The 15561-nt window shown below is 42.0% G+C and overlaps 1 protein-coding gene across 1 annotated transcript in view; it reads left to right on the top strand.

The window, feature by feature from the left end:
• Window positions 1–8659: 8659 nt before the first annotated feature.
• The window catches only part of matn3a (matrilin 3a), a 29723-nt gene continuing 22821 nt past the window's right edge, over window positions 8660–15561 (top strand). The window contains exons 1-2 of the mRNA XM_060915608.1: window positions 8660–8834; window positions 13452–14027. Coding sequence (XP_060771591.1) covers window positions 8660–8834; window positions 13452–14027 — 751 coding nt within the window. The remainder of the gene's footprint in view (window positions 8835–13451; window positions 14028–15561) is intronic.

Here is a 15561-nt window from a genome sequence, read left to right as displayed (position 1 = left end):
CATGGGGCTCGAACCCGGACCTTCTTGCTGTGAGGCGACAGCGCTAACCACTACACCACCATGCCGCCACCTTTCATCACCTTTTAGTTAATTCAGAGTAAAAGTTATTTTATTTTATTTTATTTAACCTGGGTGGCACGGTGGTATAGTGGTTGGCACTGTCGCCTCACAGCAAGAAGGTTCTGGGTTCGAGCCCCGTGGCCGATGAGGGCCTTTCTGTGTGGAGTTTGCACGTTATCTGCGTGGGTTTCCTCCGGGTGCTCTGGTTTCCACCACAGTTCAAAGACATGCAGTTAGGTTAATATGGGACGGCCTTGAGCGAGGCACCTAACATCTAATTTGCTGTAATGTTTATTGTACATACCAGCACATTGGAGTGTGGAGAAACGTAATTTCTTTCAGTTGTGCACTGCTTGTTGTATGGTCTGAATGGCAATAAAGTTTGACTTTGACTTTGAATGTGAATGGTTGTTTGTCTCTATGTGTCAGCCCTGCGATGACCTGGAGACTTGTCCAGGGTGTACCCCACCTCTCACCCATAGTCAGCTGAGATAGGCTCCAGCTTGCCTGCGACCCTGCACAGGATAAGTGGTTATGGATAATGGATGGATTATTTTACCTTCATGGGGGCAGTCATGGCCTGAAGATTAGAGAAGCAGCCTTGGGCCCAAAGGGTGGCAGGTTTGATTCCTAGGACCGGCAGGAAAACTGTAAGGGCAGTTGAGTGAATGAACACTCTGTATCATGGCTGCAGTGCCCTTGAGCAAGGCACTTAATCCTCAACTGCTTCCTGGGCACTGTAGCATAGCTGCCCACTGAATGAATGAATGAATGAATGAATTAATTGCCTTTATTGTCATTGTAAATGCCTCAACTCATCTCATTATCTGTAGCCGCTTTATCCTTCTACAGGTTCGCAGGCAAGCTGGAGCCTATCCCAGCTGACTATGGGCGAAAGGTGGGGTACACCCTGGACAAGTCGCCAGGTCATCACAGGGCTGACACATAGACACAGACAACCATTCACACTCACATTCACACCTACGGTCAATTTAGAGTCACCAGTTAACCTAACCCGCATGTCTTTGGACTGTGGGGGAAACTGGAGCACCCGGAGGAAACCCACGCGGACACAGGGAGAACATGCAAACTCCGCACAGAAAGGCCCTCGCCGGCCACGGGGCTCGAACCCGGACCTTCTTGCTGTGAGGCGACAGCGCTAACCACTACACCACCGTGCCGCCCCATTGTAAATGTATACAACAAAATTAAAATTGCCTCTCTATGGTGCAAACATAGAAACAGAGGACATTGAAGACATAAAATGAGAATTGTGATACTAGAAATTGAATTAAATAATCTGTATAAAAATAAATCACAGGAGCATAGCAGCATGAATGAATTGTATACTTATTTGTGCTTGTTATTATTTAAAGTGCAAATTGCTTTCCGAAAAAAACAACAACCTGTCTCTGAATTTGGAGGTGCATGCTTTGGCCGACCTATAACGCCTGCCAGAGGGTAACCGTTCAAAGAGGTGGTGGCCAGGGTGGGTGGAGTCCTTGATGATGCTGGTAGCTCTGCTGAGGTAGCGTGAGGTGGCAGTGTCCTCCAGAGAGGACAGTAGGCAGCCTGTTATTTTATCTGCTGACTTCACCCCTCTCAGGAGCACTCTCTTATCTGCAGCAGAGCAGCCTGCATATCACACCATTATGCAGTAGGTTAGCAGTCTCTCTATGGTCACCCAGTAAAAGGCCACCAGCAGCTTCCTTTCCGTGTTGTGCCTCCGAAGCACTCTCAGGAAGTGCAGTCTTTGCTGTGCTCTCTTGATGTTTGCCATGGTGTTGGCCAACCAGGAGAGGCCCTCGGAGATGAGGATTCCCAGGAACTTGAAAATTTTCACCCTTTCCATACATGCCGCATTGATGCAGAGAGGGGCTAGCTCCAAGTTTCATTTCCTCCTGAAGTCCAGTATTAACTCTTTGGTCTTTGTAGTGTTCAGTGTCAGGTTATTCACTGAACACCACTCTGACAGTCTCTGGATCTCATCTCTGTATGCTGACTCATCTTCATTATGCAGACTTATTGAGATTAAAAATCTCTTTTTCAAGAGCATCCTGGCCAAGACAGGCAGCAGCACAGGTAACAAAGCATAGAGACAAAGCATACATCCATATGCATAAACATTAAATAATTTATAGAATAAGTCACACAATAAAAAGGTAATTTCAAAATAAATCAACAAAAGTTAATTAAAAATCAATATCATCATTGGTAGCATTGGCTGTTCATTGCTAGCGATGATGACTGCTTCATTAGGATGTGCAGAAATGCAGATGGGCCACGAGGCCCGCACCAGAGCGACAGAGTTGCCTGCAATGGCGGCATGAACGGCCTGACTGAGCCGCTATGGAATGTCTGGCTTTGTGAGCTCTTGCATACTATTCTCCTTTCCTAATGAAGTGCCTTGCACAGTAAGGTAATACAAACAATGTTGTCCCCCCATTGTGTTGTCTCTCTGAACCTCCAGACCTGATGCCAAGTGGTGCACAAAAGTGCCACAGACCTGATGGGTATGGAAGTTGCCCTGCAGTGACAACTGGCTTGCCAAGTGATGCCATCTGTTGGTCATTTGAGTGGCTCTTTCAGATGCATGCCATCAGGTGGTGCGCCATTGACCCTGTTGGGTTCATCTGCCACATCACACCGAAAAGCGCCCTGCTGCCAGCACCTTATTGATGATGTACTATTTAACCCATAGCTGGAACCCAGGCAGGTGCTACCACTCCGGGTCAGAGTGGACCTGGGAGAAATGGTGATTAAAGGTTAACTCCACTTTCCCCAATACTCAAGTCCTCCCGGACCTGAGACTCACCACCGGTTGCAGTTTAAAGTCATACTCAGGACCAATAAAAAAAAATCAATACACCAAAAGTCAGGCAAAACATCTAGAATTAGACGTTTCTGTCCACATATCATTTAAAATCACTTTAAGTACGTGTGATGAAACCAACTTCTTAAGTTTCAGGTCAGTTTGTAATTGGTTCCAAGCAGAGGATGCAAAAAAATTTTTCTTTAAGTTTTAAAAGTTAAACAGCTGAGGCTTAACTGTCCAAATCAGAAATGATCTATCCGTGCAAAGATATAGCTAGCTTCTTCTTCTTCTTCTAAAAGTATTCCTAATAAAAACATGCCATTTTAAGCCATTAAACATTATCAGTATGGAATAATACACTGATCAGCTACGAAATTAAAACCACTGACGTGAAGTGAGCCATCTGTGAGGCTCAAAAATTCATCCTCGGTGATGGTTATGGTGATGTTATTATTTTATAGCATTATTATTATTATCATCTCATGTTTCATATCAGCACCTAGATGTTCTAATGCATGGGTATGAATTTTCACTCGGTGCCTGATATGTTTTCAAATCTATTTTTTTCCCCATAATATATCAGAGTTTTCTTCTGTAGTCTATAATATAGGAGTTTGAGATATTTCTTGGCTGGAAAACATCATTTCCAGTGATGCAGACCAAGCAATCCGGTCAGTTTTTCATCTTAATTAGTTCAGAAGCAAACATCCATCCAGCCATCCATCCATCAGGGTTGCAGGGGAAAACTTCAAGCAGGTCATCAATGTATCGTAGGGTTAACACAGAGACGAACAACCATTCACACTCACGTTCGCACCTGTGGGCAATTTAGAGTTGCCGGCTGACCTCATCTGCATGTCTTTGGACTGTGAAAGGAAACCAGACCACCTGGAGAGAACATGCAAACTCAACACAGTCGGCTGTGAGGCTCGAGCCCAGAACCTTCCTGCTGTGAGGCGATAGTGTTAACCACTGCACCACCATGCCACTCTTAGCAAACAAACGTGTGAAAATACACTTCTAATATAGCAATCATTAAAAAATACAACATAGAACAATATAAAGGAATTTTCTATAGCAAATGTAAGATAAAGATGAATTATCTACAGTGTCTCTTGCTTCTCAGTCAGACTGGATGTCACGATGGGACCTTTTTTGGTGAGAAAAAGTTCCAATAAGTATTTGAAGTCATCCTCCCCATTGGTATAAATGATATAATTGTAAAATTGTCCATATACAGTGTCTTGCAAAAGTATTCATCCCCCTTGGTGTTTGTCCTGCTTTGTCACATTATATGCTGGAATTAAAATGGATTTTTGGAGGGTTAGCACCATTTGATTTACACAACATTCCTACAACTTTAAAGGTGCAGATTGTTGTTTTATTGTGACACAAACAATAATTAAGATGAAAAAACAGAAATCTGGAATGTGAATAGGTATTCATCTCCTTTCTTATGAAACCCCTAAATAAGAGCTGGTCCAACCAATTCACTTCATAAGTCACATAATTAGTTGATTAAGATCCACCTGTGTGCAATCAAAGTGTCACATGATCTGTCACATGATGTCTGTATAAATCAACCTGTTCTGGAAGGACCCTGACTCTGCAACACGACTAAGCAAGCAACATGAAAACCATGAGCACTCCAAACAGGTCAGAAACAAAGTTGTGAAGTATAGATCAGGATTGGGTTATAAAAAATATCCCAAACTTTGAATATCCCAGGGAGCACCATTAAATCCATTATAGCAAAATGGAAAGAATATGGCACCACTACAAACCTGGCAAGAGAAGGCGGCCGACCAAAACTCACAGACCGGGCAAGGAGGGCATTAATCAGAGATGCAACAAAGATAACACTGAAGGAGCTGCAAAAATCCACAGTGGAGATGGGAGAATCTGTCCATCGGATCACTTTAAGCTGTACACTCCACAGAGCGGGGCTTTATGGAAGAGTGGCCAGAAAAAAAGTCATTGCTTAAAGAAAACACATTTGGAGTTTGCCCAACAGCACGTGGCAGACTCCCTAAACACATGGAAGAAGATTCTCTGGTCAAATGAGACAAAAATTGAACTTTTTGGCCATCATGGGAAATGCCGTGTGTGGCGCAAACCCAACACCCTGAGAACACCATTCCTACAGTGAAGCATGGTGGTGGCAGCATCATGCTGTGGGGATATTTTTCATCTGCAGGGACAGGAAAGCTGGTCAGGACTGAAGGAAAGATGGATGGCACTAAATACAGGACAATTTTGGAGGAAAACCTGTTTGAGTTGGCCAGAGGTTTGAGACTGTGACAAAGATTCATGTTCCAGCAGGACAATGACCCTAAACATACTGCTAAAGCTACACTGGAGTGGCTTAAAGGGAAACATTCAAATGTCTTGGAATGGCCTAATCAAAGCCCAGACCTCAATCCAATTGAGAATCTGTGGTATAACTTGAAGATTGCTGTACACCAATGCAACCCATCTAACTTGAAGGAGTTGGAGCAGTTTTGCCTTGAGGAATGGGCAAAAATCCCAGTGGCTAGATGTGTTAAGCTAATAGAGACATACGCCAAGAGACTTGTAGCTGTAATTGCAGCAAAAGGTGGCTCTACAAAGTATTGCCTTTTTTTGGGGGGAGGGGGGTAGTTTGAATACCTATCCACACTCCAGATTTTTGTTTTTTCATCTTAATTATTGTTTGTGTCACAATAAAACAACAATTTTCACCTTTAAAGTTGTAGGAATGTTGTGTAAATCAAATGGTGCTAACCCCCCAAAAATCCATTTTACTTCCAGCTTGTAATGGGACAAACCAGGACAAACACCAAGGGGGATGAATACTTTTGCAAGACACTGGAGAGGTGTGTTGAAGTGTCAGTCCAATGACAAGTTATATTCCCCAAGACCAAAGTGGGGAAACATAAGGCAGGACGGCACTGCAACTGGCCACCGCTCTGAGAGGACATGAGTCGGATCTTATTAAGTGAACTTCATGCGTCATGTATTTACTAACCCCATTTCCAGAAAAGTTTGGATATTTTCCAAAATGCAGTAAAAACAAAAAAACCCTGTGATTTGTTAAATCACGTGAAACTTTATTTAACCAGACTTGTCATTTCACAAGTGAGATGAAGAGAGACTGGTGAATGAATGACTGTTTATAGCTGCCAGAGCTAACAGGATGTTCCAAAACAATAAATGTAATTAGTATAAATATGGAGGTGATTATAGAAAATTGCGCGTGCTGACTGGTTGAGAAATTTGGACTATTTCTCGATAATCACCTCGAGCGACTCGGCAAAATGGCAGCCAATCGCTTTCACCCTAAATGCTGTTCCTAAAAGCACTAAAGATGCCACGAAGTTTGGTCTAAAACTATTCAAAGGTAAGGTGGAATTGTGATTTATTTTATCAATTTCAAAACAAAGGATTTTATGTGAGTCAGTGTAGACAAGTGACACAAATCTGCACCGCGATGTTATTACATTTGCATGCCCTGTTTGAAGATTGAAATAAATAATTTTTTAATACAATTAATTTTTTTTTAAAATAATCATCTGTGTCTTTATACTAAAACAATTATCCTCCTCAGGCTCAGTGAATATTGGTGATTATTATACATACGGGCCACTTTTTCAATGGAATAAAAACATGTATTCTATTCCCTTCCAGTGGGCTTATTGATAGCATGCAATACTGTTAGCATATCACTTATCCTCCATGGATTATGTCACTCTCCCCAATGGAGAATGAGTGTTGAATATTGTTACAATATTACATGTTGTCAAGACAACACGATATCACACGTCAGAGCTCATGCTAATATCCAATGACAAAACTTTTCTGCTACACATGCGCAGAATAATTTCTTTGTCAGCCGGGAGAGAAGACTAGGCTAATCCAGTGCTATTGCTAGGATTAGCCATGCTATAGTTAAGCACTAAATAAATAAACTAAAAACTGAAACCAAAGAAGCGCTGAACACCCAAAAGGCTACCAAAACTTCATTAGATATTCTTCACGCATATTTACAAGAGAGAAACATACCAATGGACATCAAAAAACTGGAAAAGAGACACGTCGGAGATGTAAAACTTCTACGCTAGCGAGTGACTGTGACCGTTTGTAAACAAACATGGCCAAGAGGTTTGCTTCGTTAAAAGCAGAAGATTTTGAGAGAATTTTAGCTGCCAGGTCGCTCCATTGTGTGTAGTTGTCAATGTTGATTTTAAAAATAACTAATGCCTCGGTCACAACCGGCCGTACGTGCTCCTACGGCCGGTCTACGTGCAAAAAACGCAAGAAACACACGGAGGGCGCGTGTGAAATGTACGGAGGGCGCGTGTGTGACGTGCTGATTTTCGAGCCGTAGACTGGCCGCAGAGGTTCTTTGTCATGTCAAACAAACTCTACGGGCGCTTACATTTTTTTCAGGTTGCAAGACAAACTTATGGCCAACGTGCATCTTTCTCCACGAACAAAAAAAAGCAGCGATTTGGGAAACGCCAAAAATCTCACGGCCAAAAAATCATACGTCCGGTTGTGACCTAGGCTTAAGTAAATTACATAGGGAAAATAGTAATAATAATATATTTGTCTTGACTGCGCTAGCATTGGCCTGTGCTAACACTACACCAGCTAGAAGGTAACTGGACTGCTGCGCTAACAGCACCAAGTCGTGGATAAGCTTGCGTTGACCTTCGCTAATGCTACTGCTACACCGGCTGGAAGCTTACAGGACTGCTGCACTAACAGCACCGAGCTGCAGGTAAACTGTTACCCGGGTTGTTGGCCTTTGCTAATGTGACTGCTGAATGTTACATTGTCTAGAAGGCAATTGGACTGCTGCACTAACAGCACCGAGTTGCGGGTAAGCTAGCATTGGCGTTCGCTAATGCTACTGCTGAATGCTACACTGGCTAGAAGGTAACTGGACTGCCGCGCTAACAGCACCAAGTCGCAGGTTAGCTCGTGTTGGCCTTCGAGAACGCTGATATGAAGAGAGTGTGTAAGTATAATAATAATAATAATAATAATAATATTGTCTGGCTTTTTTTTCATGGTATACCAGATATATTCCATTCAGCTACTTGTCTTCGACTTGTTCAATATCATGCTAGCTGAATGGAATATATCTGATATACCACGCAACGCCAGCCAATATTATTTAAAGAATAACCTCGACTTCGTCTCAGTTATTATTCACCAAATTCACTTCACCTTCAGCAAATAATTGTTAACTATAAATGGATAAAATGTGTATCACGTATTTTTTTAATAAGAATTTGCTTGGCCAAAAAAAAAAAAAGACATCTTTTCAAAATGTTTTCATAACAAATGAACACACTAATACACTACTACTGTATTACTATGCAGTTTATCTCGTCATCCAGTTGCTTTTTTCTTTCCTTTTCTTTTCAATTTGCCAACATCACCAGATGACGTACTATGCGTAAATGATCTTAAAAATGATGTTATATGTTTGGGATTGCGAATTGGATTTGGTAAACCTGCTGTTGTTTTTATCTACCTGACAATATCACATAAAGGATTCACAAAGTTATAAAGGACATTTATAGAGGGATTTATCAGGGTAGAAAACCTTTCAGGTGGTAAGAGGGGATCGTATATCACTTAGTATCCACCCTGTAATATTTGGACTGGACAGGAATTTTACACATTTTCATTTGAGCTCTTCAAATAGGACATGGCCAAGAGCACTTTGGTGTCAGTCGGCTATAGGGACAGAGCAAGCAGTTTCACAAGAAGTGTAAAGAGCACCTCGGCACAATGAAGTCCTTCATCGGGGTTTTACTTGCTTGCTTTTCGTTTTTCCTGGTGGATGTCTTTGACTGCTCTAATGCCGTTTATCCATCACAGATTTTAACCCAAAGTTACGCACAAAGAAGAAATTTTGGTCATCCATCCAACGCCAGACCTCCACTAAGGACGCTTAATCCAGCAGGTACAGTTTGATTTAAGTTAAATAAATCTTACTTGTTCAATTATTTTAAATTTACTACTATGTATATCTTTCAGGACCAGCATGTGAGAACATATTAGCAAAGCTGTTCTTATTAATGGGAGCTTTGAATCTTTGGAACGATTGTGCCATCACACACGCAAAAATACAGTACCGTATATCACTCCATATGTCAATTTTTCTGTCTGAAAAAGTAATCCCATCTCTACAATATTCAAGGATGAATTATAGATGTTACAGGTCAGAACTGTAGATCAGGTGGAATTTTTCAACCTTGGGAATTTTTAACCCAATTCATAATTTGATACTTGTATTACGGAGACTTACTCTATCTAGGGTTAGGTTGAGGGTTCGGATTTGGGAAGACTTTGTATTTTAAACTGCTTGATGATGCAATAGGGCGGCACGGTGGTGTAGTGGTTAGCGCTGTCGCCTCACAGCAAGAAGGTCCGGGTTCGAGCCCCGTGGCCGGCGAGGGCCTTTCTGTGCGGAGTTTGCATGTTCTCCCCGTGTCCGCGTGGGTTTTCTCCGGGTGCTCCGGTTTCCCCCACAGTCCAAAGACATGCAGGTTAGGTTAACTGGTGACTCTAAATTGACCGTAGGTGTGAATGTGAGTGTGAATGGTTGCCTGTGACTATGTGTCAGCCCTGTGATGACCTGGCGACTTGTCCAGGGTGTACCCCGCCTTTCGCCCGTAGTCAGCTGGGATAGGCTCCAGCTTGCCTGCGACCCTGTAGAAGGATAAAGCGGCTAGAGATAATGAGATGAGATGAGATATATCACTTATTCTAGTGCAGTCGTTGCTGGTCTAGTAGTTAAGGTGCTGGGTTGAGAAGGTTCTAAGTTTGAATCCTGATTAAGGATGAAAAAGGTGCTAATTGGGTAGGTGGCACGGTGGTGTAGTGGTTAGCACTGTTGCCTCACAGCAAGAAGGTTCTGGGTTCAAGCGTTTCTGTGTGGAGCTTGTATGTTCTCCCCATGTCTGCATGCGTTTCCTCCTGGTGCTCCAGTTTCCCCCACAGTCCAAAGATGTGCAGGTTAGGTTAATTGGTGGATCTAAAGTGAGTGTGAATTTTTTTTGTCTCTATGTGTCAGCCCTGTGATGACCTGGTGACTTGTCCAGGGTGTACCCAACCTCTCGCCCATAGTCAGCTGGGATAGGCTTCATCTTGCCTGTGACCCTGCACAGGATAAGCGGTTATGGATAATGGATGGCTGGATGGATGTTTGACTTGGAGATGGACTGGCAACATGTTGGATGGAAGAAAGAGAGACAAAAGATAATCCAAAATTTTACCTAGGTTGGAAATTATGAACTAGGTTAAAAATTTTAACCCAGTTAAAAAAAAAAAAGCACCTCGGTTGAAATTTTTTGACCTGTAACATAGACATTTAGATTATAATTCATAAAACTTTTCAATTATGAATTTATAGAAAATATGTTTGACATTCAGAATTGAACTCAGAATACAGAATTCAGCAAATCCATGACAAGCTTGCTTCAAGTAAACAGGTTTCCCAGTATTTTCCTTGGTACTTTGGAATGATTAACTACGGTAATCACATATACATTACAGATGTGGTGGGTAGAGAGTAGGTTTGGCTAAAATGTTGGAGTATTCCTTTCAAGGCATGTTTTGTAATATGCATAGATATTGAAATTCCACAACTAACAACTTTTGTCTTGTTTTTCTTTATTTCAAATCTGACTTTCCTCTGTTGATGGCCCATAGTAAACAGCAGTAAATATAAGTTAAATGGAGAGCAGTATCTTCACAAAGACCAGCCAAAGGTTTTACCACAACTTCTAAACTATCCTGGACCCAAGAGTCTTTCTTCAGCCAAGAGTTATGACTATCAACAAGACTTATCAACAAGACAGAAAAGGCAGTCTCCATCGCAGGAGAACCAGCAGCTGAAGGGTGAATGGGCACCGGTAGTTTGTCGCAAAGTAGCAGCTCCTGGAAGACCATTCACAGGTTCAAAAGGACGTATTACAGTCACAGAAAAATCTATTGCAGGTCAGGAAGATTCACTTGCAGCTCTGGAAGAAACACTTGTAGTTCCAGGACGTTCAACTACAGCTCAAGAACAATCACTTGTAATTCCAAAATTATCATCTACAGGTCAGGAAAGGTCACATACAGGCCAGGGACAATCACGAGAAGTTCCAGAACAACCTCTTGTAGTTCCAGAACTTTCAACTTTCAATTTTCAACCAGAAATTTCATTGACAGATCAAGAAGAATCACTTGTATTTCCAGAACCTTCACATAGACATCCAGAGCAGGGGCAATCTCGTAAACCTCCAGAACAGTCACTTGTAGTTCCAGAACTGTCACCTGAAGGTCCACCAGCAGCAACTACAGAAAAATCAACAGGCGAACCAGTGATACCTTTCCAACCAACATCTCCTACTGTACACCACTGGACCTGGATAACCTCAGGATTGCGGCCAAATCTCTCACTGCCAAAGTCCACACTGGTGCCAGAGTTCCATGGAGCCACCTCATCTCAGTCCGTGCCAACATCCACTCTGGCACCACAGCAGTATCCGAAAACAACCTCAGCTCAGCCTCAGGCTCCACTCAGTGCAGGGAGGACAGGTACTAAAAATCATCTGGTAGTGTCAAATCTCAGGATCATGAAAGTAGAGCTTCCTTTGTGCTAAAGGTGGATTCAAGTGTATGGCATCATGGAATATAGTTTGTGTTAAATTTAGCAATATTTTTCATTTGACATTGACATAAAAGTAGCTCATGAATTTGATCACTAATCAGTTAATTGGTGGTGGCACAAACAGATGCTTATATTATGTTAAGCTGGAAGTCAGTCTGGAAATTTGAACAATTAACAAAAGGTATAAATATTTACCAAACTCACCATATTGACATTGACTACTGGCACACCAGCCATGAAGTGCAAGCGCCACGTTTCTGTCCTTGGTACAGTATTTTGATCAAATTGTTTGAGCCTAACCTGGCCAGGCCCTTGACAGTGACCCTGCTGTCAACCTAAACTACGATTCTCATTACCGCACACACACCTTATGGAAAGTGTACTACATAAATAAGGACTAAAACACAACAGAATGGCTGTTATAGGAAATCACCAATCATAGGGTAGTGAGATGAAGCATGGTGCAGTGGTTAGCACTGTCGTCTCACAGCAAGAAGGTTCTGAGTTTGAACCGCATAGCCGTTCTGTGTGGAGTTTGCACCGTGTCTCCGTGGGTTTCCTCCAGGTACTCCGGTTTCCTCCCACAGTCCAAAGACATGCAGATTAAGTAAAATACCCAGCCACTGGGGTTGCACAAGCCAGTGCATACTTAGTGCTGGTCCCAAACCCGGATAGATTGGGGAGGGTTGCATCAGGAAGGGCATCTGGTGTAAAACCTATGCCAAATCAAATCTACTGTGGTGACCCCTAACGGAAGCAGCCGAAAAAGAAGAAAATAGTGAGATGAAGCATAGTTACTGTTACCAAAGTTGATTATTAGCTCATCTGGCTGACAGGCGATGAGCTTATGCCATCATGTGTTGTCCGTCCGGTGTCGTCCACATTTCATGAAAATCGCTTCTTCTCTCTCAATTCACCGATTTTTATTCTTTTTGGCAGGAAGGTAGGTCTGCCTAGGCTGCATATAACTTCTACCCAAATTTGCATAATTGCAATTAATAATGAAGATATGGAGCAATTAATCAATCCCTAACAAGCAGTTTCCACACAAATCGCTTCTTCTCCCTCATTTCTTCACCAATTTTGATTCTTTCTGGCATGAAGGTAGTGGTACCTAGAGTGCATATAACTTCTACCCAGATTTGCTTAATTACTGTTATTAATGAAGTTATGAATTAATTAAGCCTTAATGAGCAGTTCAACAAAAATCGCTTCTTCTCGGTCAATTCCTCACCGTTTTGGATTCTTTCTGGCAAATAGGTTGGTATTCCTAGGGTGGATATAGCGTCTATATATAGCTTGTATATAGTGTATATAGCTTGTAACATTTATTGCGCAAGGTGGCCCACTTTAGATCGTTCCTTCTGGACTAGACGGGGATGGAGTGAGCTACTCCATCATCGACAGTGTCATTTTACAATAACAGCAGATCCTAAAGTGTTTTCTTTCTCTTACAGTACAACATTTTATCTGTTTATAATTTATCATTTTGTAGAATGCCTATTAAACAGTCGTTCCATCACCAACCTCTCTCTCTCTTTTTTAAATTATTACATTACATTATATGATGTCCTCTCACTGAATCACCTTTAAGACTTTCATAACTGCATGTTAGCAGAATGAAAAGTAAGCAGTACTAAGAAAAAGATAGCCTAAACACAACCCAATGCCAGTACAACATATCAGCATGTTGTTTTTTAGTTTTTTTTTAGTTACAGTATTTTAAATAATACAAAGAGACAAAGGGTTAGGTTTAAGTTACCATCATACTAAACTCTAAACTGTGCTCAACTCAAGCTTGTGCATAAGGAAGTAGTTGGCCCTGAGTGTCTTACTAGACCTCTAACCAACAAAATAATCCATCTTTACTGGATAACAAAACATTAATAAAAAGTTTTTTTTCTTTTTTTCCCCTCTTAGCTACGGATTCTCACTGTAGGAGCCGCCCGTTGGACCTTGTTTTTATCATAGACAGTTCTCGTAGTGTGCGTCCAGTTGAGTTTGAGAAGATTAAGGTCTTCCTTTCAGATATGGTGGACACTCTGGACATCGGCACTGATGCCACTCGGGTTGCCGTGGTGAACTACGCAAGCACTGTCAAAATTGAGTTCCTCCTCAAAGACCATATGAAGAAAGAAAGCATGAAGCAAGCAATCAGTGTCATTGAACCCCTGGCTGCGGGCACCATGACCGGTCTGGCCATCAAGAAAGTCATGGAAGAGGCCTTCACCGAACAGTCAGGGGCGCGGCCAAAATCACAGAACATCGCAAAGGTGGCCATCGTTGTCACAGATGGGCGTCCTCAGGATCGGGTGGAAGAGGTGTCTGCTGCCGCCCGAGCCTCGGGGGTTGAGATCTATGCTGCAGGAGTGGACCGGGCCGACATGCAGTCGCTCAAGCTCATGGCCAGCAACCCACTGGAAGAGCACGTGTTCTACGTGGAGACCTACGGTGTTATCGAGAAGCTCACCTCCAAGTTCAGGGAGACTCTGTGTGGTAAGAATATTGGGTTTCAAAATCTCTTTTAATGTAATTACAATGGATGTTGACAACATGATTGGAGGATTTTTAGATTATAAAATATAATCATTTCATTTCTCTATGAAGATAATCTTTATTGTAGGTACTGTATAAGTACAATGAGGTCCAAAAGTCTGAGAACAAATACCCAGAAACCCTGAAATACATCTAAGTATTTCTAAGATTCTACATTATACTCACATTATTGGTGATGATATCAATTGTGAATATACTGTAGCTGCAAGCAGCGATGAAGGGCCCGAGCACCTCTGGTATACCAAATCTGGCATGAATCCAACAAACTGCCTTGGAGGAGAATGTCAAAATGTAATACATGTCAAAATGCACAAAACCAAAAATAACTCACTTCCTGTTGAGTATGGCTAATACAAAGTACGTTACAATTTTGTTCCTCTTGGGACACCCCACACACCTACCAAATTTGACATGGCTAGGTGAAACTATATACCAGGCAAAATTCTCAATGACGTGGGGGGGGCGCTATGGAGTCCTCCGGACACATCCAGGGCCAAGCCTCTATCCCTGAGTAGCAGTGTATACCAAATTTCATGAGTTTTCGCCCATGGGGACCATCTAAAAATTAGGCAAGTTTTGAAGAAGAAGAAGAAGAAGAAATAAAATAAAAAGAATCCTTAGGAAAACAATTGGGTCTTGCAGCTCAGTGCAGCACCCTCCGGTGGACACCAGAGGCCACGCACCTCCAGTGCTTGGGCCCTAATAAAAACCTTTGTGTTAAATTGAGAATTAATGCCAAACAGAAGCATTTCCACTTGTGCTCTCAGACTTTTGGACCTCACTGTACATACTTTTAAATGCTAAGAATTCTAACTTGATTAGCATCAGAATAGTATCCAAGTTGAATTTAAGATTTTGAATTTTGATGCATTTATGTTTGTATTAACAGGTTTGAGCGCAAAATGAATATTCCAGAAAGTATTTTTCAATGTATTTGATATTGATTCTGCTTTTACAATATTTTTTGAATAATTGTGATTTCTATACAGATAGCACTTTAAACGGCGGCATGGTGGTGTAGTGGTTAGCACTGTTACCTCACAGCAAGAAGGTTCTGGGTTTGAACCTCACAGCCAACAAAGGGCATTTCTGTGTGGAGTTTGGATGTTCTCTCCGTGTCTGTGTGGGTTTCCTCTGGGTGCTCCAGTTTCCCCCACAGTCCAAAGACATGCAGTTAAGCTAATTGGCTACTCTAATTTGTCCATTGATCAAGCTTGGAGAGGGATGGGCTCCACCAAGTTTAAATACCCTAAACACACCAAAGATGGACTGTTAAAATGCCATCATTGATGCCCTTACAGCCCTTGCTGGCTATAGGGAAAAGTCGTCGGCTATCCATCGCTAGCGATGATGATTGCAGCAATGATGACTGCATTGGTTGCCAGTTATCTCTTGGATTAAATACAAAATCTTGCTTTTAACCTATAAAGCTCTTCATGGTTTCGCCCCTTCCTATCTCTGTGAGCTAATTCAT

Source organism: Neoarius graeffei, chromosome 3 (assembly GCF_027579695.1).
Source record: "Neoarius graeffei isolate fNeoGra1 chromosome 3, fNeoGra1.pri, whole genome shotgun sequence".
Lineage (NCBI taxonomy): Eukaryota > Metazoa > Chordata > Actinopteri > Siluriformes > Ariidae > Neoarius > Neoarius graeffei.
The sequence above is the reverse complement of the archived record's forward strand: the minus strand, read 5'-3'. Positions and strand labels throughout refer to the sequence as shown.